At 41.7% G+C, this 26,181-nt stretch overlaps 3 protein-coding genes across 9 annotated transcripts; 1 reads left to right on the top strand and 2 right to left on the bottom strand.

Annotated features, from left to right (window-relative positions):
* Window positions 1–7,424: 7,424 nt before the first annotated feature.
* LOC111857849 (sialic acid-binding Ig-like lectin 15) lies at window positions 7,425–10,464 on the top strand. Its single transcript, XM_023839051.2, has 3 exons — window positions 7,425–8,067; window positions 9,125–9,508; window positions 9,705–10,464. The coding sequence occupies exons 1-3, from the start codon at window positions 8,016–8,018 to the stop codon at window positions 10,100–10,102; spliced, it is 834 nt and encodes a 277-aa protein (XP_023694819.1). The 5' UTR covers window positions 7,425–8,015; the 3' UTR covers window positions 10,103–10,464.
* Window positions 10,465–11,022: 558 nt separating this feature from the next.
* LOC111857820 (IgGFc-binding protein-like) lies at window positions 11,023–16,729 on the bottom strand. Of its 6 annotated transcripts, none has more exons than XM_023838995.2 (5): window positions 16,593–16,729; window positions 15,703–15,763; window positions 15,207–15,270; window positions 13,733–14,869; window positions 11,023–12,183 (listed from the first exon to the last, which is right to left on the bottom strand). In XM_023838995.2, the coding sequence occupies exons 1-5, from the start codon at window positions 16,691–16,693 to the stop codon at window positions 11,834–11,836; spliced, it is 1,713 nt and encodes a 570-aa protein (XP_023694763.2). In that variant the 5' UTR covers window positions 16,694–16,729; the 3' UTR covers window positions 11,023–11,833. The 6 variants fall into 6 exon arrangements, with proteins under 6 accessions (XP_023694763.2, XP_023694769.2, XP_023694766.2 ...); XM_023839001.2 differs by having other exon boundaries at window positions 15,207–15,294; window positions 16,593–16,641; XM_023838998.2 differs by lacking the exon at window positions 16,593–16,729 and adding an exon at window positions 15,921–16,288 and having other exon boundaries at window positions 15,207–15,314.
* Window positions 16,425–17,948, bottom strand: rpp25l (ribonuclease P/MRP 25 subunit-like). Of its 2 annotated transcripts, none has more exons than XM_072716308.1 (2): window positions 17,860–17,948; window positions 16,425–17,306 (listed from the first exon to the last, which is right to left on the bottom strand). In XM_072716308.1, the coding sequence occupies exon 2, from the start codon at window positions 17,287–17,289 to the stop codon at window positions 16,690–16,692; it is 600 nt and encodes a 199-aa protein (XP_072572409.1). In that variant the 5' UTR covers window positions 17,290–17,306; window positions 17,860–17,948; the 3' UTR covers window positions 16,425–16,689. The 2 variants fall into 2 exon arrangements, with proteins under 2 accessions (XP_072572409.1, XP_023694770.1); XM_023839002.2 differs by having other exon boundaries at window positions 17,791–17,883.
* Between the last annotated feature and the right edge of the window lie 8,233 nt (window positions 17,949–26,181).

The following is a 26,181-nucleotide window of genomic DNA, read 5'->3' as shown; positions in this document are numbered from 1 at the left end:
ATCCGTGAATAAGGTTTTCTAATCAATCCAACACCTTAGCCACAATGCCTTAATTAAACAAATTCTGTTTATTAAAATGCTTTAAAGACATGTTTAGTCTACACCAGTAGATGTATTTACTTTCCTGTCGGAACGGATTTTCCACATATCACAGATATCAGGATTACAACACCCAGAGGCGCACGTGGCCTTTTAAGGCCCGTATTATTATCATTATCATAACGAGACTACGCACAAATTAAAACACTATGCAGCTGTAGACTCTTTTAAAAGTAAGAAGTCGGCGCACCTGCAGCAACATAGATTTCATGGCGCTATCCGTTTTCTTTGCAATGAATCACTGAAAATGCATTAAGGCAGGGGTAGGAAACCCTGATCCTGGAGTGCCGTATCCGGCAGCTTTTCTAACCTCCTGGTCTCTGATGAACCACATCTGATCTCAGGCAGACAGAAACTCATCAGGTAGGACAGAAAACCTGCTGCACTCCGGGGTCAGGGTTGCTTAGCCCTGCAATAGACCATGGAAGTGATAATATCCGAAGAGATAAAAAGTGTTTATATACACAAAAATGAACATACTCCCGTGGAGGAAACGTGAGAGCGTAACCCATATACTGATCCCGGACGGAAGATTTTATTGGCAACTGAAATTACGACCAAATTACAGTCTCTCTTAACTATAGTTAATTAATGGAATATTATCTCCAACCATGAACTAGCACATATATAAAATACCATGCAGTCACCTAAAGGATAATTTATATAATGCATTTATTGATTATCTCAATAATCAGTAACACTAACTGACTAAGCGATCTGTGTTCGATGTGTGTAGCGGAATAAGAAATCAATTAGTGCCTAATCAAATAATTAAACCTATCCATAAACAGGTATACACTTGGTAATAGTTTAATACTCTAAAGAGAGCAAGACAGCACATTAAAGTTCAGAGTAACGCATTAACATGCAAAACAGGTAGATAAAGATAAAACTAGCGAGTTAGCATGTAGGGCATGTGAACTGCAGTCATCTCTTACCGGTGATAAAGGGGCCGATTGTCAAAAGGACCTGGAGCAGGCGAAGAGTACAGCCTGACGTTGGGAAACGCATTTCTCCCGATTAATTGTACCCTCCAGCAGAGTACTCGGGACCCCCTGGATCCGACTCACTACCGCGCCATGAAGCTGCGATCTACGCCGCCAGTCTGCGCGCCTGCGTACCTGCACATTTCCGCGTTCGCGCCGCCTCGCTCAGGTGAGCCGGAAGCCAAGGGCGTGTCGCTGCAGGTTCGTTACTGCATTCTGCTTTGCTGGATTCCGATTTACAGCAACATCGATTCCATTATCCGAGTGAACAACACCACCGCAAGTTTTAGCACACACGCAGTAGGCTGTGAATTGCTTATACAGAAGTAGGCTTGATTAGATGCTATACACATCCTAAATGTATCCGCAGCAAAAGTAAGCAGCATCATTTGATAGGACAAAGATCAATTAGGATTCAGCCATCACCTGCCCCATCGACGTCAGCATTCCAGTGTTAGTTTCCAGTCTGCTGCATGCCTGTTCAGACACATTTATCGTTTACTTGGTGGTAACTTCATGGTTATGTTGAAAATCTCTGAATCACATGTATTGCTGAGGCAGGAAAAACAGTTTAGTTTTTGGGATAACCTTTAGGTTAGAGTTACTTACATGGGGAGAACTTCCACACTCAGCATGCATACAGAAGAGGTGGGCCTCGAACCCCTAACCCTGGAAGTAGCACCAACTGGGGTCTCACAATTAGGAAGCCAATTAATAATAATTAATACTTATGTATCAGCCAAGTTCATTTTTAAAAAAGAAAATTAAAAAATAACTACTTATAACTACTCTCAAATTAGATCATAAGGTAACAGCATTAATAAACAATATTTCTTCTGTATTTTTATTCAAGTATAATGTAGTTTAATTTAGCCTGTGTGACACTGAGTTTGCATCACTGATGCAGTGAAGCTATACGATTAATTTAAGGGACCAAATTTACAGAGCAACCTGAGGAAATAATCATGTCAAACTTATTTTTAAAACTAACCCATTAATTTAGATTACTGAAATTGATATTGACCTGACAAAATCTCGGTAACACTTTACTTGAAGCAGTCTACAAAAGGGTGACATGTAACCGTCATAAGAATGACATGACACATGTCATGCACATTAATGACACATCATTGACAGTTCCAAAAACCGAATGACACATTATGACAACAGTCATAAACATCAATAATGTGTCATTAATGTGCATGACATGTGTCATGTCATTCTTATGACGGTTACATGTCACCCTTTTGTAGACTGCTTCAAGTAAAGTGTTGCCAGAACCTCTCATCTAAATTGTTTGAGATAATGAATTAAGAACATTATTTTGCTGGTGAGTGAGGGGTGGGACTCAAACCCAAAACCTCCTGGTTTGGGGGCTTGGGTCCCACCTCTGGTGCTGTATGTATTCCCTGTTTTTACACGAGTTTCTTTAAAGTATTGCAGTTTCCTCTCGCCCTCCAAATGCAGGTAGGGGAACTGCTCTGATGAGCTGCTTTCCCATCCAGGGAGTCTCTTGCCCTGTGCTTCCTGGAATAAACGCCAAGCTCATAGCAGCCCTGCCATGGATAAAATGGATGGATGGATTTTGTTGGTGTGCATGCAGATTAAGCCTGCTGCATTTTGATGTATTGTAATAATTCTACTTCTTCAGGTGAGTGCGATTATGCCTGTGATTGAATTCATTGTTACAATAATGCTTCTTGTTAATCCCCACAGAAGTTTCTCTTAAAGTCCACTTCTGTAAGAACATTACTATCTGTATTACTCACAAGAGACATATTCAAACAAATGTTATAAACTGAAGTACAGACAAACTTTGTGTGAGGGAAGTGAGGCAGGTATAGCATTTTTTGGTGTAACGGCAGAATGCCACCCAGTGGGCCCTGTTCTGCCCACAGGCTGGTGTGTCGTGTTCTCCCAGTTTGGGTCGGTACTTGTCCCTGGGCAGTTGGGCCTCTCAAGTTCCAAAGCTGTTGCAGTGAAGTACTGAATGTTCACCAAGCATGTAAATATCGGTACACCTTGACAGAGCACAGATTTGGCATTGCCACATGCCTGTTTACATAAGGTAATCAAAATGCTGCTTGGCTAAATTTTTGGAGTAAAACTTCCTAGCTTTCCTCTTCGATCCGCAACCAAAGTTTCAGGTACAGATATAACCCCTTCAGTGAAGCTCTTAGATATGTCTGTCATGGTTCTAATAGTTTATATATTCCCAGCCAGTGTGATTCTTTTGATACTGATGGAATAAGTCCTGGTATAATAACAATGACACACACTAACCCTGACAGGGACCAGCCAGAGGCTGCGGGCTCATGGCAGTGACTAATCCCCACTTTTTTACAAACCTTAATTTGTAGCATTTAGCAGATGTGTGACAGAACTGATTGTTCACCGTGATGGTGAAGTATGTCAGTGTGTTTAGCCACAACACAGGAGAGTAACAGTGGGGCGAACAGACGGAAACAGTCCATGTTCAGCAGCCCTAGCAGACAGAGCTTTTCAAGCCAGGGTAGGGCAAACTGTGGCATGTGGGCCAATTAGCTTTAACTGGCCCTTTAAGCAAAACATTTATCAAATATCCATTTGTTGTACTAGGTGACATACAGCCACTCAATATTTTTAAACAAATCTACATTTCAAAATTCTGGTTTAATCCAGGTTCTGCTGGCAGAAGGTTACACTGAGCAGCAGGTTGCTTTCAGGTTCTAAACAGTACACAATAATAATGTGAAGCAGGAGACACTGGGAGCGACCAGGAACCAGGCAGGTAAATCGCGGAAGCGACTTTCTAATGGCAGAGATGACTGGTAACTTATCCAACAGTTTCTTATGAATCGTAAGATGACATCAGTGATGTGTTCAAGACCATCTGTTTCGAGATCAAGACAAGATCAAGACTTTTCATCAGACCAAAACAAGACCAAGACTTGAAACTTCACAATCACAATTTAGATTTTTTTTGTAGACTGCACCCATATTGGGGCTATATTTTCATTTATGTAATTTCAAAAGACTCTATTATTGAAAAACTTTAATGTTCACATACTCTAAACAATAATGCAGATATATAAAAAACACACAATATAACATAATCATGTACACAAAGCCTCCCCCAGCTCTATGAAGGCGATAGTAAATCACAACTCTAACAGTCAACACTAAACAATAAACACTATCAACAATGTCCAAAACAGTCTAGTACATACAGCGCCCTCCACAATTATTGGCACCCCTTGTAAAGATTTGGAAAAAGGGTTCCTGGCTTCCTGATTAACTAGGGTACAAACATGAGGTGACCAGAGCCCAAATTCCCTTAGTCATCCATCAACGTGGGAAAGATAAGAGAACACACAGACAAATGAGGGAGAAGTGTGCTGACCTTCACAGATCTGGGAATGGATATTAAAAACTAGCTACTCGCCTTAAAATGCCCATTTCTACCGTTATGGCAATAATAAAAAGTGGACAACAACTGGAACTGTTACAAACCTGCCTGGAAGAGGACCCAAGTTTATTTTTCTCACATGTACAGTGAGGAGGATCATAAGAGATGCAAAAAAATCCACAAGGATCACGGTTGGTGAATTACAAGACTAAGTAAAATCTTGGGGTTGCCAAGTCTCAGAAAAAGACGCCCCCTTCATGCTAGCAGATTATTTGGAAGGTGTGTCAGAAAGGAACCTATTCTCTTAGTTAACCACAAACGTAAGTGCCTGGAGTTTGTGAAACACTACTACAACTTTAACTGGAACCAAACTCAATGATGAAACAAAAATGGAGCTTTTTGGCAATAAACATAAGGTGGGTTTGACAAAAAAAACAAAGGTTCGCTATAATGAAATGAACCTCATCCCAAATGCAAAATATGGTGGAGGTTCTGTGATGTTGTGGGGCTGTTTTTCCTCCAAACACCCTGGAAACCTCGTTAGGGTACATGGCATTATGGACTCCATGAAATACCAGGACATTTAAAATCAAAATGTGGCTGTCTCTGTCAGGAAGCTAAAACTGGGCCGTCACTGGATCTTCCAGCAGGACCATGATCCTAAGCACATGTCCAAATCAACACAAAAATAGTTAGCTGACCATAGAATGAAGCTTCTGCCATGAACATCTCAGTCCCCTGACCTGAACCCCAGTGAAATGGTATAGAAGACTCAATGCTGTTATACAGGCAAAGGGACGTTGTAGAAAGTATTAAATCCAGGGGTGCCAATAATCATGGCACATGTGTTTTTGTTGAAAATAATTATTTCTTGATGAGAGATTTGTTTTTCTTTCAGTAAATTTATTTTAAGGAAAGGTTGGATTTTTCAAATTTTTTCAGTGTAATATGAAATTACTTCATCAAAAGGTGGGTTTTTTTCTAACCCTTCTTACAAATCTTTACAAGGGGTGCCAATAATGGTCAAGGCCGCTGTAGCAGTTGATGATGGATGAGTGAAGGAAATACCTTGTGAGCAGCTCTCCGAAAGGAATGTACCAGTTCCTGATGTAGCGAGAGGTGACTGGGAGCAGGGTTTGAAAAAGAGTGAGATCTGGGACCCGGGGGTGGGGGTCTCGTCTATCGCACATTACATATGAGAGGCATGTTTTCTGGGGGATAAGCAGTGTTATTAATTGACAGTTTAGGTCACAGCATGTTATGTGGAGCTATTATATGACTGTGCCTTACTGAATGAATTTTGGTCTATATCATAAGAACATTACAGAGGAGTAAAATACTATGGGTATGAAGCACGTAATTTAAAGTTTGTATTATTTTGTACTATTTGTACTATTGTTTGTACTCTTTGTAACCATATATAAGGATAAAAATGAAAGAGAAATGCTTGATATTAACACACCATTTCAAGCTAACATCAATACACTTGTTTTGATATGCAAATTTGGCTTTGAAATGTTTCTCTGAACACTATTACTGATACTGTCCCCTTAATAAGCTGTTTATTATTATTTTTATTAATGATGTTGTGTTAAACGTTAGTTAGCCTAATCTAGCCCATTAGGTGTAATATGAAAGAAACCAAACCTTTAACATGGCCAGAGTAGCCTAGCCTACGCTAATGTTTAACATCTTTCATATAATGATCTTTACTTCCAACGCTATAGCAGGTCGCAATTTTATAATGTTTTTAAAAGATAATGAACATTGCTTTGTCTCACCGCATGATAAGCTGACTGCACACCCTCCCTCCCCCCCAATGCTGCATGGTCACATGCACACAACGTGAATTCGAGCTGCTGTATATGAAGTGCGCGGCTTCCCGAGTCGCGCATCCTCTATCATACTTATACTGAAGGCTCTCTCTCTCTCTCTCTCTCTCTCACACACACACACACACACACGCACAGTGGACACTATTAATAACACATTCTAACTGAATTAAGAATGCACTTGGCCCACAGACATTTTCGACAGCTGATTTTTTTTATCCAGGTGAATATTTAGCTTCTAATTTTATCTTTAGCTCTTTAAAAAATTACCGAGGTCCGGACCTTGGTGACCTCATATCTGGCTGGCCCTGATTGGGATCGCTCTACAGACGAAGACGTATCCACTGAAGATGAACTCACACGGACAAGCACAACAGCGTTGTACTGGGAGATGTAGAACATTTGTAAGGTGCGCTGCTACTTGAGGACCTAGATAGTCAGTCTGTGACACATTTGCAGATTTCCCTGCTCAAACACACCTACTAAACCTGCCAATTATCTGTTGAGCTGAATAAGGTGCGTTTGAGCAGGGAAATCCGCAAACTGTGTTGCAGACTGACCCTGTAGGACCGCAATTGGGGATCCCCGGATCCGTGTTCTGTGTAGAACCTCGAATCTGTAAGCTTGCAGCTATGTGCCTGTGTATACAGAGCTTCACACCGTCTGCATTCCCGCAGGCGACAAGGCCCAGCAGAGTAAATGCTTTGCCCACTGGGCAAATCTGCCTTTCATTTCTCTTTTTACCCAGTTTTTTTGTCCTGGGGAAAAGCTGAAGGGGCAGAAGTTCCTTATAAACATGCAAACAAGCACAGCCTCAGGAAAGAGGAAACCAGCTTAAACACGCATCACTTCCTGTCGCCTAATGTTTTTGATTCCCTAAATTCTCTAAATATATGCAGTACTGTGCAAAAGTCTTAGGCAGTAAAATGTTTTAGGCTATTTGTCTAGGTAGTAAGTGTATATATACAAAAAAAACAATAACAGTGCAAAAGTGCAGACATACACTAACATATGCAACTTCACAGTAATACAATAATAAATAAATAAATAAATGAGCACAAACAAACAAATAAACAATGTGTCTTCTGTCCTCCAAAAAGTTACTGATATCTAGTTCGATGGCTAGATGAACACCGCTTCAGTTCCCAAACCTCTCCTCATGGGCACCCCAGCCATAACAAAATTATTAAATAATTCAATGAGGTATTGATTAGCCGTAGGAGGTGAGGTAGTGGTCGAGACGTGGCTATGTTGGATAGATGCTGCAAATCCTGGGTTGACTTTAGGAGAGGTATTGAAATGGCTAAGCTGGTAGACTTTTACAGATATATCGTAATTTTACAGCAACATGAAGATCATTTAAACACCATTTTCTTTGACTGCCTAAGAGTTTCATACAGCACTGTAAATTCTCCATGACATTCTCAACCCCATGTTTTACACATAGATTTTTGTGGGCACCATACAATATTGCAACGGGGCTTGTTTACATGCGTGTGTGTGTGTGTGAGTGTGTGTGGGTTTGCGTGAGTGTGCCTGTGTGCGTAGGGCATGTGCAAATGAGTGTATGGGTGTGTGTGTCTGTGTATGTGTAAGTGTGTGTGTCTGTGTGTGTGTGTATGGCCGGAGCAGAACCACGGTGCGGGTCGCGTGCCGGTGACTCACGGGCCCAGGGCACTTTGAGCTGACGCCCTGCAATCACAGACCACCATGGCTGTCCAATGTCCCATCGTTCTGATGCCCTTGTTCCTCCTCATCGCAGGTGAGTAACTCAGATGCTCAGTATCAGAGTGGTATCCACTGGCAGAGCAGAATGATAGCCGATCTCTGGCTGTATTATTAGATATTCTGGTGTTGGGGCGAAATGGGCAGTGACCAGTAATGTGATGGTTGACCCATGGTTAACGATACAAGAACCGTAACAGGGCTCAACATGGTCATGGCAAGAAAATGACAACACGCTAAGATGTCAGGTTATATTTTCAAACTATTCATGACTATTTCGAAACATTTTTTGTGTTAAACTGTCAGAGAGTGAACTTAGGCATTCTAATAGTAATGCTGAATAAATCGGGGTCAAATAAGAAATAATGACCTTGAGATATAAGAAGCGTTTCACAAGAGGAGAGCTGCCTGCAACATTCAGTTTCTGCGTCATGATGGACGGATCACTGCAATGCAAAAACGTGAGATTTTCTGCTCAAGCGACCTCAGAATTACTGGGAACCTCATGAAAGGCTGGAATGACCATCAGGAAAAGATCTTTGTAAAGTCTTGCAGAAAATTTTACAAGCTATCTTGAAATGGGATTACTGTAAGACCTCAATTCTCCCCTTAATAGAAAATTTCTAAAGTGAATAGTCATTTCTAAAGTTAAATATACTTGCTACTTATTATGTGGATGACAGATATGTGGCGATTATTCCCCTGGAAAATGATATTTTTAACCAAGTTCCTCTTGTCTGTGCAGGACGACTATCTGCCGTTATTACTAACTATCATTGTTCCAGCTTTATTTCTCCAAAGAAGCTGTTGCTCTGATGGCAATAGATTGTCTTGTAAATGCATGTCTGTCAGGTTCTTAGTTGACCATGCAGTACTTCGTGCTTAGATTTTAAAATCTTTTTCAGAAGATAGCAGAAAGAATAGAATAGAATAGAACAGAATAGAATAGAATAAAATAGAATAAAGTGATACTGTATTTATCCCCATGGGAAAATTCTCTTTTTGCTTTTGCTCCATCTTGCTCTCCATAAAGGTGAGGGCAAGTTTGGGGGTCACCTCCTCTGACCATCTCACTTGATCTCTTTTCTGCCCAGTGGCACATGAAGACGGCTGGTCCATGAAGGTTCCCCCGGAGGTGAGGGCAGTGGAGGGCTACCCTGTAGTGCTGCCCTGCTCGTTCTCGCACCCGCGACACGAGCAGCACTCCTCCATGCTGGTGCAGTGGCGCCTGGGCCACGGCCCTGCTGGAGTGGTACTCTTCCAGTGCGCCAGCCACAACAACAGCCGCTCCTGCCAGCCCGAGGGGCACCAGGACCAGCGCTACCGCCTGGAGGGTGACCCACGCCAGCACGACCTGTCGCTCCGGATCAACAGCGCCGCCCTGCAGGACAGTGGCCACTACTACTGCCGTGTGGAGGTGCCTGGTCACCCACATGCCAGCTTCCAGAACAAGAGGGGCATGCACCTGCGGGTGGAGGGTGAGTGTGTGTGGGGCATGCCCACGAGAAAACCCCCACGTCATGGGATAGGTGCCAGGCTCAGTAAGACCTTCTCCTGGATAAGCAGTAATGGAAGAGGGATACCTGGTTGAACTATAGTATTATTAGTTAAAAATCTATGGAATGAACCACAGAACATGTTTGCTTACCCATAAACTCTTTATGTGCTGTTCAGCTGCCCCGCAGATCCTGGGACTGTCAGTAGAGGGCAGTGAGGAGTCAGGCTACAGTGCAGTGTGCCGGGTCCAAGGCTCGCCCCTCCCGGATGTGCAGTGGAGCAGCCCTGAGCACCCCCGGGACGACCCCCCGCTGACCTTGCTCTCGCAGGCGGATGCCAGCCAGCACCACACCTCCAGTCTACTGCGCGACGTCCAGCCAGGGCACCACTACACCTGTGCCGCCTCCAACCCTCTGGGAAGAGAGCAGGCCACCTTGTTCCTCCTGCAGCCCAACCCTCTACAGGCCTCCTCTGGGCCTCCTCACCTGCTCCTGCTTCTCTCGCTCTCACTGGGGGCCAAAGTGCTGCTCTTTCTGGGCTGGCTTGCTTGGCTGCTCTGGCGGCAGTGGCAGTGATATGATGTGCTCTCCTTCTGAAACTCAGGGCCTGGCCGTCCTGGTCTCTGCCGAGTCGTACCCCAGTGAGCTATGATTTTGTCTCTTGAGTTAAGTCACACCCCTCTTGCATCAGTTTGAGCAGCTCAGCTAAAAGGGAAGCCTATGTAACAATGAGGCAGTGTTGGGCTCCCCCTTGTGTCTCCAGGCTGCCACTGCATGTATGCTAAATATGAGTACAAGCATAAATCATATCTAATCTTGCTTGGTTCAAGTGTATGCAAAATGGTCTTTTAATTGGGGTAGCAGAGCCCTATGCCAGTGGCTCACTATATCTAGAGTTGGCATGTTTGTCTTTTAAGATAATTTAAGGTTTAAGATAATAAAGTGGAACGAAGATGTCACACAGAAGAACAAAGGGCCATTATGTTCTTTTCTTTTGCTGATTTACAGGCATTGAACAGGGTGGCGTGCTGGCGCAGTGGTTAGCGCTGCTGCCTTACAGTAAGATGGGCCCGGGTTGGGTGTAGGACCTTTCTGTGTGGAGTTTGCATGCTCTCCCCGTGTTCCTGTCGGTTTCTGCTGGGGGCTCTGGTTTCCTCCCAGGGTCCAAGAGCGTACAGGGCAGGTTGATTGGCGACTCGAAGTTGCCCCTGTAGCTGTGTGTGTGCCCTGCAGTGTGTTGGCGACTGCCCAGTGTTGGTTCCCGCCTGTTCCTGGGATAGGCTCTGGGCCCCCCCGCGACCCCAGTTGGGATTAAGCACTTACAGTGATGGATGGATGGATGAGCATTGAACAGCATATTGTGTGAAGTGTCATTTATGCTGATTATAAGGTGTGCCAATGCTAGCTGGAAGCTGCGGCTGCTGTGCATCATGGGTGTTTACCGTCACATGACGATACCCGCCACAAAGGACCCCGGAAGAGAAAGACACCAGTGAAATGCTGCCGATACTTTTTTAATGTCATTAATCTTGACGTTCATTTACACATACTCTGAATTGAAGATACTTTGTAATAAGAAGTCAATGGACACAGTAATGGTAAAGAACAGGCAAACTCTACCAGCCCAGTATAACTGAAAAATGAAAAGCTCAGTGTTTAGCCAATAGGAACCTTAATCCAACGAAAAGCTGAGGATAGTCGCTAACTGAAAGGAGATGCTATTACAGAAAAGAAACAAAGGGCCCTAACAGAAAGGCCCTCCTATGGCATATAGCAGGCAAAGGGCCCTCGTATCGCAAATAGCAGGCGAAGGGCCCTCGTATCGCAAATAGCAGGCGAAGGGCCCTCGTATCGCAAATAGCAGGCGAAGGGCCCTCGTATCGCAAATAGCAGGCGAAGGGCCCTCGTATCGCAAATAGCAGGCGAAGGGCCCTCGTATCGCAAATAGCAGGCGAAGGGCCCTCGTATCGCAAATAACAGGCGAAGGGCCCTCGTATCGCAAATAGCAGGAGAAGGGCCCTCGTATCGCAAATAGCAGGCAAAGGGCCCTCATATCACAAATAGCAGGCAAAGGGCCCTCTATCCCATACAGCAGGCAAAGGGCCCTCTATCCCATACAGCAGGCAAAGGGCCCTCTATCCCATACAGCAGGCAAAGGGCCCTCTATCCCATACAGCAGGCAAAGGGCCCTCTATCCCATACAACAGGCAAAGGGCCCTCTATCCCATACAGCAGGCAAAGGGCCCTCTATCCCATACAACAGGCAAAGGGCCCTCTATCCCATACAGCAGGCAAAGGGCCCTACGATCACATATAGCACACGAAAGGATGTGAAGAACAGCAGATCTCGCTGTTCCATCTGATGTTGTCGTCTTCCAGAGACGCCACAGCACACCAGGCCTGTGTGTTGTTTTTGGGCTCGTGGTTGGCCCAGTAAGTGGTGCCCAAGGGGGCCTTGCTGAGCCAGTACCACTGTCCCGTGAACACGCTCTTACGCAGGCCGATCCAGACACCATCCAGGCCCGAATCCTTAAGTAGACTGGTGAGCTGCAGCTCGACGTCCGCGTTAGTGATGCTGCCCAGGGCACCGCCGAGGGCTTGGCACTGCTGCAGCGCCGAGGTCCAGTTCTGCCCATCCCTGACCAGAACCAGGTAGCCTGCACACACAATACATGCAAGCACAGTCAGCAGCTGTCACATATGCATTACTATTAGAACACCATCATGTTTATATAAAATGTTTTTTTCCCAAAAATTTCCATAAAATGCAATGAATGTAGTGTAAGACAAAAAAAAAACACTTGGGATAATGGTTTACACAGTACCTGTGCTAGTAACCAATCAAATGAAAAATAGTATCAGGCAACAATCTACTGTCACACTAATTGATAGGGTATCGAAAAGCAAATTGCTTGGATGAGACAGTGTTAAAAACCTGGGTAGAAAGGAAATTTTGATGAGTAACAGAACTCACTGCTCTCCTTTTACTTAGGAACATAAGAAATCCCATCAAGCTCGTTTGGGGAGAACTCAACTAATAGCTCAGAGCTGTTAAAATCTTATTTAGCTCTGATTTAAAGGAACCCAACGTTTTAGCTTGTGCAACACTAACAGTTGTGCAAAAAAGTGCTTAAAGTTTAAAATGTTCTCCCACTAATTTCCACCTATGAGCTTTTGTATTTGAACTTATATTGAAGTAACTATTTGGTTACCATGGTCACCTCCCTTGACCCTTTCCAAGGCAGCAATGTCCTTTTTAAGGTATGGTGACCAAACCTGCACACAATATTCTAGGTGGGGTCTTACCAAGGAATTATATAATCGTAGCATCACCTCCCTTGACTTAAACTCCACACACCTAGAGATGTAACCCAACATCCTATTGGTCTTTTTTATTGCTTCCCTACACTGGCGAGAGTGGGACATGGAAGCATCAACATACACACTGAGGTCTTTCTCATATTCAGCGTGTGCTTTATATTTCTGTTCCCTTAATAGATTACTTTACGTTTGTCTACAAATTTTTTTGTTTCCAGAGGCAAAAAAAAGCATAGACCTGCACACTGCTTGGCTCTGTTTCGGTCCGGAACACAGGGCTCACACTGTACCTAGCTTAGCCAGTGAATGGCCCAGTTCGTCTGACATACCGCAGTCCAGGCGTGGAATCAGGGCAACCGGATTGATTTGCCTGGCAGATGCAAGGAATTTGACTGGGGGATTGAAAGTCACTGAGGCGTAACCCTGCTGCGGTGAAGCCAGTTCTACATGCCGTACCTTTCCTGGCACCAGAAACACACGTCCTGCTCTTCATTCAAAGTGGCACATGCCAGCGTAATGATGGCTCCATACAGTCCGACGATAATCTGAGAATCACTAAGTATCTGCGATAAAACCCTCTGCTAAAGCGCCATGGTCTTGCAGCAGGATTTGCCAAACAGTGGTTCGCGGCCCAGTGGCAGGACACAAGTGGTCTGTAATGGGCCATCGCATGGACATGAACCCAAACAGAAAAATTCCCAGTTGGGAAATGAACCCCCCCCAAATCTGTTCGATGACGCAACACTGTAGCTAATACGTTTTAACATATTGAACTGTGAAACAGAACTTGTGTAATGCATAACACAGAATTAATTTAATGCAACATGCTGTGTAATCCCATGTAACCCATAATATCTATTGTGTAATGCCCCACGTAAGAGATTGTACCTGTAACCCTCGGGAGGCTCAAAGCAGTACTTCCATAGGACCTGTTTGAATAGAGGTGTGTCCCAAAGGTATACACTGCCATCGTGGAGGTCAGATGCCAGATCAGATAAGTGCTTTTTGATGTGTCCAGCTCCAGAATTCCTTGAGAATACACGGTGGTGGAAACTGCGGTCCAGTTAACAGACAAAGCACTTTGTTCATCACAGTCCACCTCACAGACTGGTTTCAACCTCAGCCCATCTATTTCTGAGGTCTCCACCACCAGCAGGGCAAAGTTGGAGAAGTTGGAGAAGGTATGAAGCAGGAAGTTGTAGGTCCAGTTCTCCATCGGTAGAAGGTTCATGAGGAAGCCGGGCCCCAGGAGGGTGAGCGACCTGGGTGTGCTGAACTGGAGGTGAAGGTTGGGATTTGACAAAATCTTCAGTTCGTCCTTAGCCCTGCCGACCACGAGCAAGCTTTCCAGGCTGCTGGGAGCTGGTAGTGCCGGCAAGACATATTCCTTCCCCCACATGCTGAATGGAAGCAGCTGCTCGAACGCCATGCTGCAGCCACACTCACCTACCTCCAAGCAGGGGTTTCCCAAAAGCACCGCCACAAGCTCTTCAGCATTCACCTGCGTCAAAAACTGGGGGTCGATGGGGAACTGAGTGCTTCGGTAAGGCTGAAGATGGACATCATTCCCGCCGTCTTGCCCTTGCACGGTCAAGTTGTTTACATCTTCCTCGTTCACGACGACAAAGTTGAACGATTCGTTCGTTTTGGCATTTGCTGGGGCGGTGAGAAAGTATTCGTTGTCCAGGCTACTCACTGGGTACAATACGCTGATCTCTGTGCTGTCATTCCTACTACTGGCAGACAGCACGGTGATTGGTCTGTTGCTGTAGATGCACGTGGTTCTCTGTGATTCATTGTACCACTGCCGTTCTTGGCTCGAAAGCACCACCGGCCACACTTCCCAATCAGAAAGGACATTGCTGATTTCCAGGCCCTGCATTCCTACGGTGATATTCACCCAGGTGTTGTCCTGGTAGGAGGTGATCAACAGCTGGAGTGTGGGTGGTATTGGGTGATAGTAGGCTACATTCTCAGGAAAAGCGGTGATAAACTTTACACCAGAGTTTTGGCTAAGAGCGAACCCTACAAAACAGAAGCAAAACCAAGTAGAGAACATCAGAGAACAGGAATAAAGACGCAAGCGTGCTGTTACTATATCAGACGACGTAGCACAACACTGTCCGCAGCTCTCAGTTAAGCCTGTTATTAATGCAACACATCCACAACACAAACAATAATAATAAAAAAATGAAAGCTTTCTGAAACCATGATCAGGGGGACCTACTGGAGGACTAAGGGGTGGATGGATAGATAAATACCGAAAATGACGTAAAAACACTATCAGTAGCTACTTGGCAGATATTATAATCCAGAGGTTTGCTCATTAATTTTGGGCTATAGAAAAAAAAAAAAAACTCACCTGGATAGAGGGTTGAGAATATGAACACCCTGACCAGGCTCAGCTGCATTGTGTCTCCAAAAGACTAACAGGGAGGCAAGACTGTTTGCTGGATGGTTTAAATTAACACTTCATAAACAAAAAGCCTGTTTAATATTTTCATGTTACAGAGACATGTGGCAAAAAAAAATTCCTGACAATTTCAGACAGTGCGCAGTCATGAACTCACCACTGGTACTTACATAGATAAAGACATTATACATACATAAACACACACACGTATGTATATTACATAAAAAATGTATGCTAGGTGATTTCTTTGACTTTACATTTTCCATCTCAAATTCCACTGTTATTGTAGCATGGTTAAAATAATATTCCGGTTACCAATAATAAGTTTCTTAACGTAAAAAGTCTTCTGGAAATACAGCTACATTTTAAAGTCAAGCAGTTTTTAGTTGTTAAAAACAAATCCTGCATTCTAGATATGAGAATATTTATCAAATCTATTCCATACCTTTAAAATGATCCAAAAATGTGTGCGCTTGTGACTCAGAACATCCAGTGAGGTATTTCCACTGCAAGTAACATAAAATAACAAAAACTTACAAATTGCAAACATGAAATTAATTACTTGACTGATCTTGTACTATAAAATGTAAAAAACAAAAACATTATAAACTAAGTGCCAAAAGCCATCCAAATACAATTCATTATATCATGTGTGATACATACCTTAAAGCTCCTTTAGTTAAGAACAAAATGTCACCCTTTGCCTCACTCACTCCTCCTCATCCAAAACATTTGAAATGCAAACATAAACCAAAAATCTAGCTGAACTTTGCATTACAATTAGGGAAATCTGGAACAGCAGTCATTTTTTTAAGACGCACATCAGACAACATGCTTTTAATTTTCTCTTCCTCAGCCGTTTTGTCCATTTTCCCAGGATGATGATGTGTGCAAAATGTGTCCTGAGCAAGTTGCCGGCCACCATATGAATATCCATTTTCTTAAAACAAGTCAAATCTCCAAACAACCTGTCAGTGCCACTAAGACAGTGATAGATTTACATCCAATTTGCATCTATTTCTTGGCTGTCCGAAATTACTTTGGCTGTTCCAGTGTTTGTCAAAAGTAGGAAGAGTGCATCCATTAATTGTAAACTGAAAATTCTCAGTCATTAATGATGTACAAAGCTTGACAATTTCAAGACAAGTAAAAGCAGAAAAACTGAACTTCAATTATCAAATGTTTATTTCAGCAAGGAGTAAAAAAAAAAATTAAATACACTAGATTTCTTGTTTGGCCACAAAGCAGTATTATTAGCCAAGTATTTACTTATTTGCTGTTACTTTTGAGGCGAGATCTTTGTCACCCAATACATCATTCTGTGCACCATCTTACCATTCATTTCTCATTAGTCTTAGAAACACCACGAGGGTTTCATGCACAGTTTGGTCATTCTGGACAGTCAGGGACACGATGTGGGGGGAGAGGGGGTTCATCGGTGCTGCAGTCCTTGTTTTTGCACTTTACCACCTTCCCAACGCACCCCCTGCCGAGCAGAGCCCCCCTTGCCCCTTCCACTACCACCTCCTCCTCTTCCTCCTCCTCCTCTCTTCCTCCTGGACCCCTGCTTATGCTCCGCCTCCTCTTCTTTGGCAGCCTGTGCCCAGAGAGTATCAATCCTGCCAGGGGCCTGGTATCCGGGTCGTGTGGGGTCCAGAGGGTCTTTGGAAAGCAGCACCCAAATGGCCGGCACATTCCTGCTCACGGTGAGTGTGTCCAGGCTGGCGTCGGGCTCTCGCGGCTCCCATATCTCCTGCACGGTATGGTAGAGGAGGTGTGTGTGCTGGTGCAGTCCTTTCACGCGCCGCTTCAGGATCTCCACGCACGTGATGGCCTTCGCCACGCTCCGGCCGGTCCCCGAGAACAGGATGCAGCGGACGGCCTCGACGTCCATGCGACCCACGGCGAAGCCCATCAAGTTGCGAATCTTGCTGCCGTCTTTCACGCGCACTTCAGGGGTGTCACTGGGCAGCCCAGGGAACGGACAGGGACACGGCTGCTCCACCGTGCGGGCCTTGCAGTAATTTTCCATGGGGGTCTAAGTCTTTCCTGGCAACGCAAGCATGAATAAAGAGGAAAGAAATGCAAGTTGTTGAGCCGCCTACGTCTCACTGATATCAGCGTCATTTACGAACATTACAAAACTACGTTAATTAGCCGTTAAAACGCTTAATTGCCGCCCCTAATTTGTTATTGCTATCACCTGAAAAATTGCAACAACAGTAAACACGGTATACATGCAGAATGCACATTAAAGTTTAGTGAATTTCATTATGCGTATTTATTGACAACGATACTTAACATTTGCTTCGGGTAGTGAATATTCTAAAAATACAATAAAATAACATTAAGCGTGTGTTTTTTCATTTTTAGTGTCAGATGTGACACACAACAGCAACCCTATCAATGCCGCCATCAGTAGTTTACAAGTAAACTAGCGATTTCAGTAATTTACAAAAAGAAAAACGAATAAAACAATTCAATCATTCTTTCTATTATTATAAAGGCTAATTGTAATTGTTTTTATTCTTACCAGCCTCTTCAGCATGAAACACAGATCCCAACCTCATGTAAAACTTAACTAACCATCAGTATGACCAACCTTTTACAACTGCCGTGAAGTGCTGTAAATAAAGTCGTAAAATGTCGCTACTTCTAGTTGGTAATGTTGGGTATTGTAGTTTTTAGATAGCACGCAGTATCACGCTTACACTGACGCCCCTATTAAAATACGACGGGGCGTGGTTGCCCACCCAGCAGAGACGACCAAATAGAAGCAACCATTATTATTTATTTATTTTTTTTTATTATTTTTTTTTATTAAGTCTTTGCACACATTTACAAACTCTCATCAGGAGTTAACATTAGTGCAACAACATCATGAGAAAAAAAAATTGGAAGAATAGGGAAAAATAAATACATAAATAAATAAAAATAAAACAATATAGAAATGTGAAGGCCATTCTTTGACATCTAACCTTTCCCTTTCTGACAACACGTTAATATACATGCGGCTTACTTGGTACACCAAATGAAACACAATCATTTAAGGGATAGAAACTGGGTTACATTCTCACATATCAATACTGCAGCATTACATGACTCCTTCAGTAATTCTAGGGATGAAAGAAAAGACTTCAGTTCAATCTTCAACCCACTTAGGGAAGGTCTTTTGTTTTGCCATTTACACTTATGGATGTGGTATTTGCCCATAATTATTACCACATTGTAAAGCATGGCAAGCTCCTTAGACAGAATATCAGTATTGTATAAAACCTGTGTTATGGTCAGTGGGGTCATCCCATCTATTCCTACACTCATCCAGTTTACCAGATCCTGCCAGAATTTAGTTGTTACTGAACAGGAAAAAAACAAATGCTCAATACTTTCTTCATCACGTAAACAAAATCCACATGGCTCCACCTCAAAACCAAATCTTTTTTTAAGCATTTCTGCTGCTGGGTAATAACCATTGATTATTTTAAATTGCATTTCTTTAACCTTGGGGGGGATAGGCCATTTCAAAAAATGTGTATATTCGTTCATTATTTTAACATTTCTCCCTTTTAATTTTGTTTTACTATTAACATCGTGAAATAATTTATTTTTAAACATTACTTTTATGATTTTATTATTACACTTTTTATTAGTTAAAGGAATCTGATTTAGCTGTAAAGAAGGTAAACTTATTTGTCCCTTAGAGTAATATAAATAACCCTGTATCAAACTCAACAGAGGTAAAGGTATCACATTACAAACTTTGTTATATTCTCTAAGGGAACACTGAATGTTAAATTTGGCATTGAAAACACCTATTCTGAGAAACTGCCCCTTCTCATCAAGTAAATCTGTTATGAAGATAATGTTTTTTTCATACCACTCTTTAATGAATAATGATTTCCTATTAATTGTAATGGTCCTGTTATTCCACAAGGTGGAGCCATGAGGCGTGAAGTTATGGGCAAAAATCATCTTCCAATAATATAAGGCTTGCTTATGATATTCTGACAGTTTGACAGGCAACTTCAATACATCAAAATCACATTTCAGGAGAAAATCCAACCCTCCCACCCTTTTGAAGATATTTTTAGGGATATGGAACCATATGGAGTCGGGTTTTAAGAGGAAAGCTTTTATCCAGTTTATTTTAAATGCTCCAACCATCGATTGAAAATCAATTGTCCTTATACCTCCTTTGGAGTAATCTTTGATGAGTTGTGATTTTCTAATGTAATGTGTTTTATTGCGCCAAATGAACTGATAGATTATGGAGTTAATCTTTTTAATACTTTTCGGGGTAATGTATAATGAATAGGCTGGGTAGACCATCTTAGAGACACCCTCTGATTTGGATAATAAATTGCGTCCAAAAATTGTGATATCTCTCATCAACCAATGATTTAATGTTTTGGACATACCTTCAATTTTGTCTTTTAGGTTTTTTGACTCTCTAGTTTTGATATCTTTGTTTAAATAAATGCCCAAATATTTTACTTCATTTTTCACTGGAATCGTCCTTATGCTATTTTCCAAACAATCATAAAGTGGTAGAAGTTCACATTTCTTTAGATTCAGATACAGGCCTGAAGCTTTAGAAAAAACTGAAATTACCATCAATGCTTTCTCAAGTATTAATTTATCCTTCAAAAATATTACTGTGTCATCCGCGAACTGACATATTTTCAGTTCAGTATCAAATATATTTATTCCTTCAATGTCTGGATGGTTCACTATGAGGTAGGCCATTAATTGAGTGCAAAGAATAAATAATTTTGGAGAAATTGGACAACCTTGCCGAATTCCACAGGATACGTCTATTCTAGGTGTTATGCCTGGGTTGAGAGAAACATAACTATAGATCTGGTTGTAAAACAGTTTGATCACTTTGCAAAACTTGTTTCCAAAACCAAAAAGTTCTAAAGATCTAAATAAAAAATCATGGTCTATTGAATCAAAAGCTTTAAAAAAATCAATAAATAATATTAAACTTTCTGTATTAATAAAGGATCGGTAGTCTATCATATCTAATATTAATCTTATGTTATTATGAATCTGCCTTCCTTTAATAAATGCTGACTGATACTCGTCAATTAGTTTTGTTAAGACGCTTTTAATCCTATTTGCATATGCTAAGGCTAATAATTTGTAATCGTTACATAAAAGTGTTATGGGTCTCCAATTATCTAGCACTTGTAAATCTTTGTTTGGTTTGGGCAATAAAGTTATTAATCCCGTTTTCATTGTTGGAGATAATTCTCCATTATTTAAACAATCCAAAAAAGCTTTAAATAACAAATCTTTAATGTCTTGCCAAAAAGTCTTATAAAATTCAATCGTTAGGCCATCAATTCCAGGCGATTTTCCATTTTTCATTTGTCTCAGGGCTGTTTCTATTTCGGATATATTCAAATCTTCTTCTAACCATAATTTATCTTCCTCTTCTAATTTTTTAACCTGGTCTTTGATCATATCAAAAAGAATATCTGCATTCTCTTTTTGGATCCTTGGTTTATACAAATTGCTATAAAATATGCTAATTTCCTCACTTATTTGTTTTGGGTCCTCTAACATAGTTCCATCCTTACTCAATTTAGTTATTTTTTTCTTTGTTTGTCTACGTTTCTCTAGACCATAGAAATAAGATGATTTTTTTTCTCCATGTTCAATCCACTTTGCTTTAGACCTTACATATGCTCCTTTAGCCTTAATCAGGTACAAATCATCTAGTTGTTTTTGTAAGGATTGTAAGCTTTCTGACTCTTCTTCAGTCATATAAGGTTTACTACATAACAAATGTATTTGTTCAATTAGATTTTTCTGTTTACGTATGTGTAGGGCAGATACTTTCTTTCCTGATTCTATAGCTAGTTGTTTAACACTATATTTAAACCATTCCCATTTGCTGACATTAGTCATCATCATATTATCAATTTCTAAACTAATTCTTTTAACTTGTGTACAGAAGTCTTTGTTCTGTAATAAACTATTATTAAATTTCCATATGTTCCCAGATCTTTGTTGTTTACGTAAAGATAATGAGAGACTTATCAGACAATGATCAGTAAGTGGGGCTGATTGGGTTTCACATTTAGTAACATATGATGATATTGTTTGGGAGACAAGCCAATAATCTAGTCTTGAACACACGTTCTTATTTGTTGGACTAAACCAAGTATATTTCTTTGTATTAGGGTTTGTCATCCTCCAATAATCCATCATATTAGTAGCCGTACAAAAGTCACAGATAATGCTATCGTATTCTGGTTGTTCCCCTCTCTGTGGTTGTCTGTCAAGCCATGAGTTAGGTGCCAGGTTAAAATCGCCTCCAGTTATTACCTGAGTAGAACCATACGTATTGCTCCAATGTACAATCAATTTACTTAGATTTACCATCATGTTTCTATTTAGAGACCTGTTGTTGTAACCATACACGTTAATAAGAATAATTTTCTGTTCACAGACGTCTACCAACACCATAATCCAATGTCCTGCTTCATCACTATTATGATCAATAACTTTCCCTGCAAAATTGTTAAACAAAATCATCACTCCTGCTGAGTGAGCAGTACCATGTGAATAAAGAATACCTTCTCCCCATTGATGTTTCCAAAACGTTTCCTCTTCCTTACTAGAATGTGTTTCTTGTAAAAACAGAATGTTTGCCTTGATTTCTTTGCAAAATAAAAAAATGGCCTTACGTTTAACATTGTCTTTTAAGCCTCGAACATTTAAAGAACTTATTAGAACAGCCATGTAGAAGTGAAGAAAAGAGAACAACAAAATACAAAACAAGAACAAAACTGGCTTCTTTGACACTTACGAGAAGAAAAGGAAATCTTCAAGCAGGAATAAGCCTAGTGTCCTGCATATGTCATTTTTAACAGTGCTCAGCCACATTACCAAAATACTACCCCCTCTTTGTAAGTAGCAACTATAACTCTCTGTAGCTCAACATATAGCTAAAACATTACTTTAAATGTATCTCACGGATCAATTCTTTTACCGGCTATTATTGCATAACCCTCCTTCAGGAATGCTCTTCTGCCATCATTTTGAGCTTCCTGTACCTTGGGCCACAGCTTGATCCGAGCTTCACGGTCTTCTTTGGAGAAGTCCTCTTTAAATTTTATGTTCAGTTCTTTGCAGACCCTGGCCTCTTTGGACTTCCTCCATACTTCGTCCCTAGCCGTCCTCATGCTAAACTGAATAATGATTGGTCTAGGCACTTTATTGTTCACAGCATTGTCTTTTTTCCCCAGTCGGTGTACTGTATCAACCATGAGCTGCAATTTTTCCACTGACACAGGAACCACTCTTGTTAGAATGCCAATTACTGTTTCGCGTGTATTCTCATTTTCTTTCTCTGTCAGGCCCAGTATTCTGAGGTTCCATCTTCTGCGATACCGTGCGCTTTCCAGACAGCTCTCCTTTAATTCTTTGTTTTCCTTCACCAGCGACTCCATCTTTGTCTTTACTTTGTCAATTTCCTCTTTATTTTCTTTGGTTGCCTTTGTGTTTGCCTCAATGCGTTGTTCAAAGGCTTCCAATTTCTTGTCGAGCGAATCAAACCTTTCCTCACATCTTTCTGTGAAGGCAAGTAAGATTTCATATATGTTCTCAATGCTCACCTGCTTCCCGGTAGTTTTGCTTTTCATTTTTTTAGGGTTGGGACTTGGTAACGGAGTGTGGTCGCCCGTGGGTCTTGCCCTATCTTGTTGAAGTTCCATCTCTCCTATTTCTTCACCCTCACATACTTCCTGCATTGCAGCGAGGTTGTAATCATGGTCGGAAAGGCTACCTGTTAGCTTAGGATTAGCCATTTTTATCGCTCTAGATTTATCACTATGTCCGTCTGAAGGTCTTCCAAAGTAACTTCCAGGGGGGTTTCACTTTCCTTCTATTTCCTTCTGGAGTAACTGTTCGTCGGTGAAGTACTTTTCAGGACATCTAAATCACGTTTCTAAATCAGACCCGCAGATCGTTGAATCGCTTATTCCGCCATCTTCCTCTCCCTCCAGAAGCAACCATTAGTGATGTAGTAGAATTGCTATGATGATACCTGTAAGTTGCCATGCAACATACCGAAGTAACACAACTGTTTGGCTGGATGCTCACGTACAACTGCATTCTTTCAGTGAGGCTTATTTTAAATCCGGTCAAGTGATTTTTTTTTTAAGTTTTAAAGATTTTTTGTAGTGTACGTTATTGGCATTATCTTGCATAGGTTTGCGTAAGAGCATGGGCGTTGTTAGGTCCGATCACTCTGGGCCATGTTCCCAAGTATTTTAGCCCCGATGCCAGTCTTCCATTAAAAAAAAAAAAAGTCAAGCTCCTGGTAAACTTGACTTAGCCCCTAATCAGAATCAGAATCAGAATCAGAATCAGCTTTATTCACCAAGTGTACTGGGGCACACAAGGAATTTGGTTCTGGCTGCTTGAGACTCCCTAGTACACAGACAATTAATGACACTATACAAACAATAAATTACACTATACAAGAAATACAAATGTGAAAAATTATAAATATTATAAATATACACACATGGATAACACTGTGCAAGTTTAAGGTGCGAGGTAGAGTGCAACAGGGGGGAAATTGACAGAAGGCTACAGTAGCTGTTTACGAGGGTGAAGACCTGAGGGAAGAAGCTGCTCCTATGTCTGGTGGTTTTTGTGTACAGAGTTCTGTAGCGCCTGCCAGAGGGGAGGAGCTGGAAAAGATTGTGTCCAGGGTGTGACGGATCTGCAATGAAGGTATATGATACACTCTTAAATTTGTAAATCGATACCGCATGGACAACTCACTATTGCTTTAAAAAACCAATTGGGTTTATCCTGTCTCGAATTTTCCTACATGGGATTCTTCCTTCTGATCCCACCCAACAAATAAATGCAGTCATGTTTTCAATAAAACTAAAACAGACCTAACATAAACCTCCTCGAGGGGTGGTTTAAATATGACTGCTAATCCAGCTTTATACTTGATTTAAATTCACTGGTGCAACAGACTTGAATTTAATCTAGGTTTGAGTGGAAATTAAACTAAGATTAACAAAGGTTTAGATTTAACCAAGATTAATTGTACACTAAATTTAAACTAGTTTTAAACTTTGGTGAAACAGGATTAGTAGATAAATCTTGATTTAATCCAGTTTAAAAGTTAAACCATGTTGGCGCAACCCAGCCTAAGTCACGTTAAGCCTTTTCTTTATAATGGGCGCCAATGGAGAGGAAAACGCATAACGTAAGATAAAGTCCATATTCCTAGCATTTAGGTTCAGGTGAAAGTCTTTATGAGCAGATATGTGTGTGAGGTGAGATATTTGGTGATTATTGGTGGCTGTTTTGGTACATTAAGTTACGTTAAGCCTTTTCAGATTAAGCGCTGTAGAATGTCACAAACTGGGCATAATGACGAACCATCCGCGGATCCCATACATACGTGATTTTCGTGCACATGACAGTGTTTGGCGGTAGCGAAGTACAATTACTTTGTTACTCTACTTAAGTCCGTGTTTCACATATCTGTACTTATGTAGATTTAGCCGTAGGCTCGGCTCTGTAGGGGAACAGAAAACTAACAAACATGTGTCAGATCCTTTTTTCTTCTTGGGCAATTCTGTGTCAAATCAATAGATCTTTAGAACATTTCCATTCACGTTGGGGGGGGATATATTTTAGGCTTTTTATGCTTTAATATTTTTCAGTTAAAGATTTGTCATCAGCATTTCAATGTATGGCTGAATCCATTCATCATCCATTCAACAAATCCTACTTTTGCCTTGAAGTCCTACCCCGTCTGACCAAATCAGACAAATGAGGTGTCAAACCGATCAGTCCTCTGAGCTGATCAATAGTTCTAAAAAAAGTCAGACATTTCTGTATCATACGGCCATCATGCCCAAACTCCACCTAAATTTGGCCTGTTTTAGTGTGACTGGTATAACTTGGCCCTGCCTTAGCCTACCTTGACCTCCCTGCACCTCTCGGGGGCTCGATACAAGCCCGGCCGGATTTCATCAATAGGGGGCGCTACAACTGAAAACTGCCAATATCTCCAGACTGCCTTGACCAGTCCAACTAAAGTTTGGCAGATATGTACTACGACCAAGCCTGAGGTCAGATCCATAATATAGCAGTCATGAGTCATAAAATACTGCCCACCATCAGCTGATCAAAATCAAGCATCCATTTGACAGGCCTAGCAATCATCAATCTGAACTAAATCTGGATAATCCATTTGGCTATGGACCCTGACCTCACCCTGGTAAGGGCACCCCAGTCTGCTAGATGGGGGCACTACAGCAACAAATTTTGCGTTTCTGCCTACTTCTCCAGAACTGTCAAGCCTACAGTTCTCATTTATTGCCAGAACAATTCAGTATGACATACCAAATCAAGCAACATGTAGAACTTGGTTCTCCATCTTAGTTTTTTTGCATAATTCATAGGTCTGATAACAGGACTTTTCGCACTTGTTCTAGGATTTTCGCCCAACCTATGTGAATGTGGTATCATTCAAATCAGAAGACAGTCCTTATAAACAATTATTTTAAAAATCCTACACTATCTGTAAGGTACGGCCATCAGCCACAGGGAGCAGGCAAACACACTAGGGCCTAAGGACTACAAGACGAGAGAAGATGGAACAGGATGGCCAGCGACACCTCCTGGTAAAATGCAAGCAGGACACATGGGGCAGGGCCAGACTGTCAGTTTCGTTTTGCCTCGACTCCTTCGTCATTTGTCCTGCATCGCGTGACACATACCTACCTATGATTGTTAAAGAATGCTACGCTATTACCTTTAGGGCAGGTGCCACTTATTGGTACCTTAATGTAATGTCACCCGTTAGACTTTTATCTTTGGGGTCATCTGAAGGCAATTGTCTATGCTGTGAAGATACGAGATGTGCAGCACCTGA

The sequence above is a fragment of the Paramormyrops kingsleyae genome, chromosome 9 (genome assembly GCF_048594095.1).
Source record: "Paramormyrops kingsleyae isolate MSU_618 chromosome 9, PKINGS_0.4, whole genome shotgun sequence".
NCBI classification, from domain to species: domain Eukaryota; kingdom Metazoa; phylum Chordata; class Actinopteri; order Osteoglossiformes; family Mormyridae; genus Paramormyrops; species Paramormyrops kingsleyae.
The sequence above is the reverse complement of the archived record's forward strand: the minus strand, read 5'-3'. Positions and strand labels throughout refer to the sequence as shown.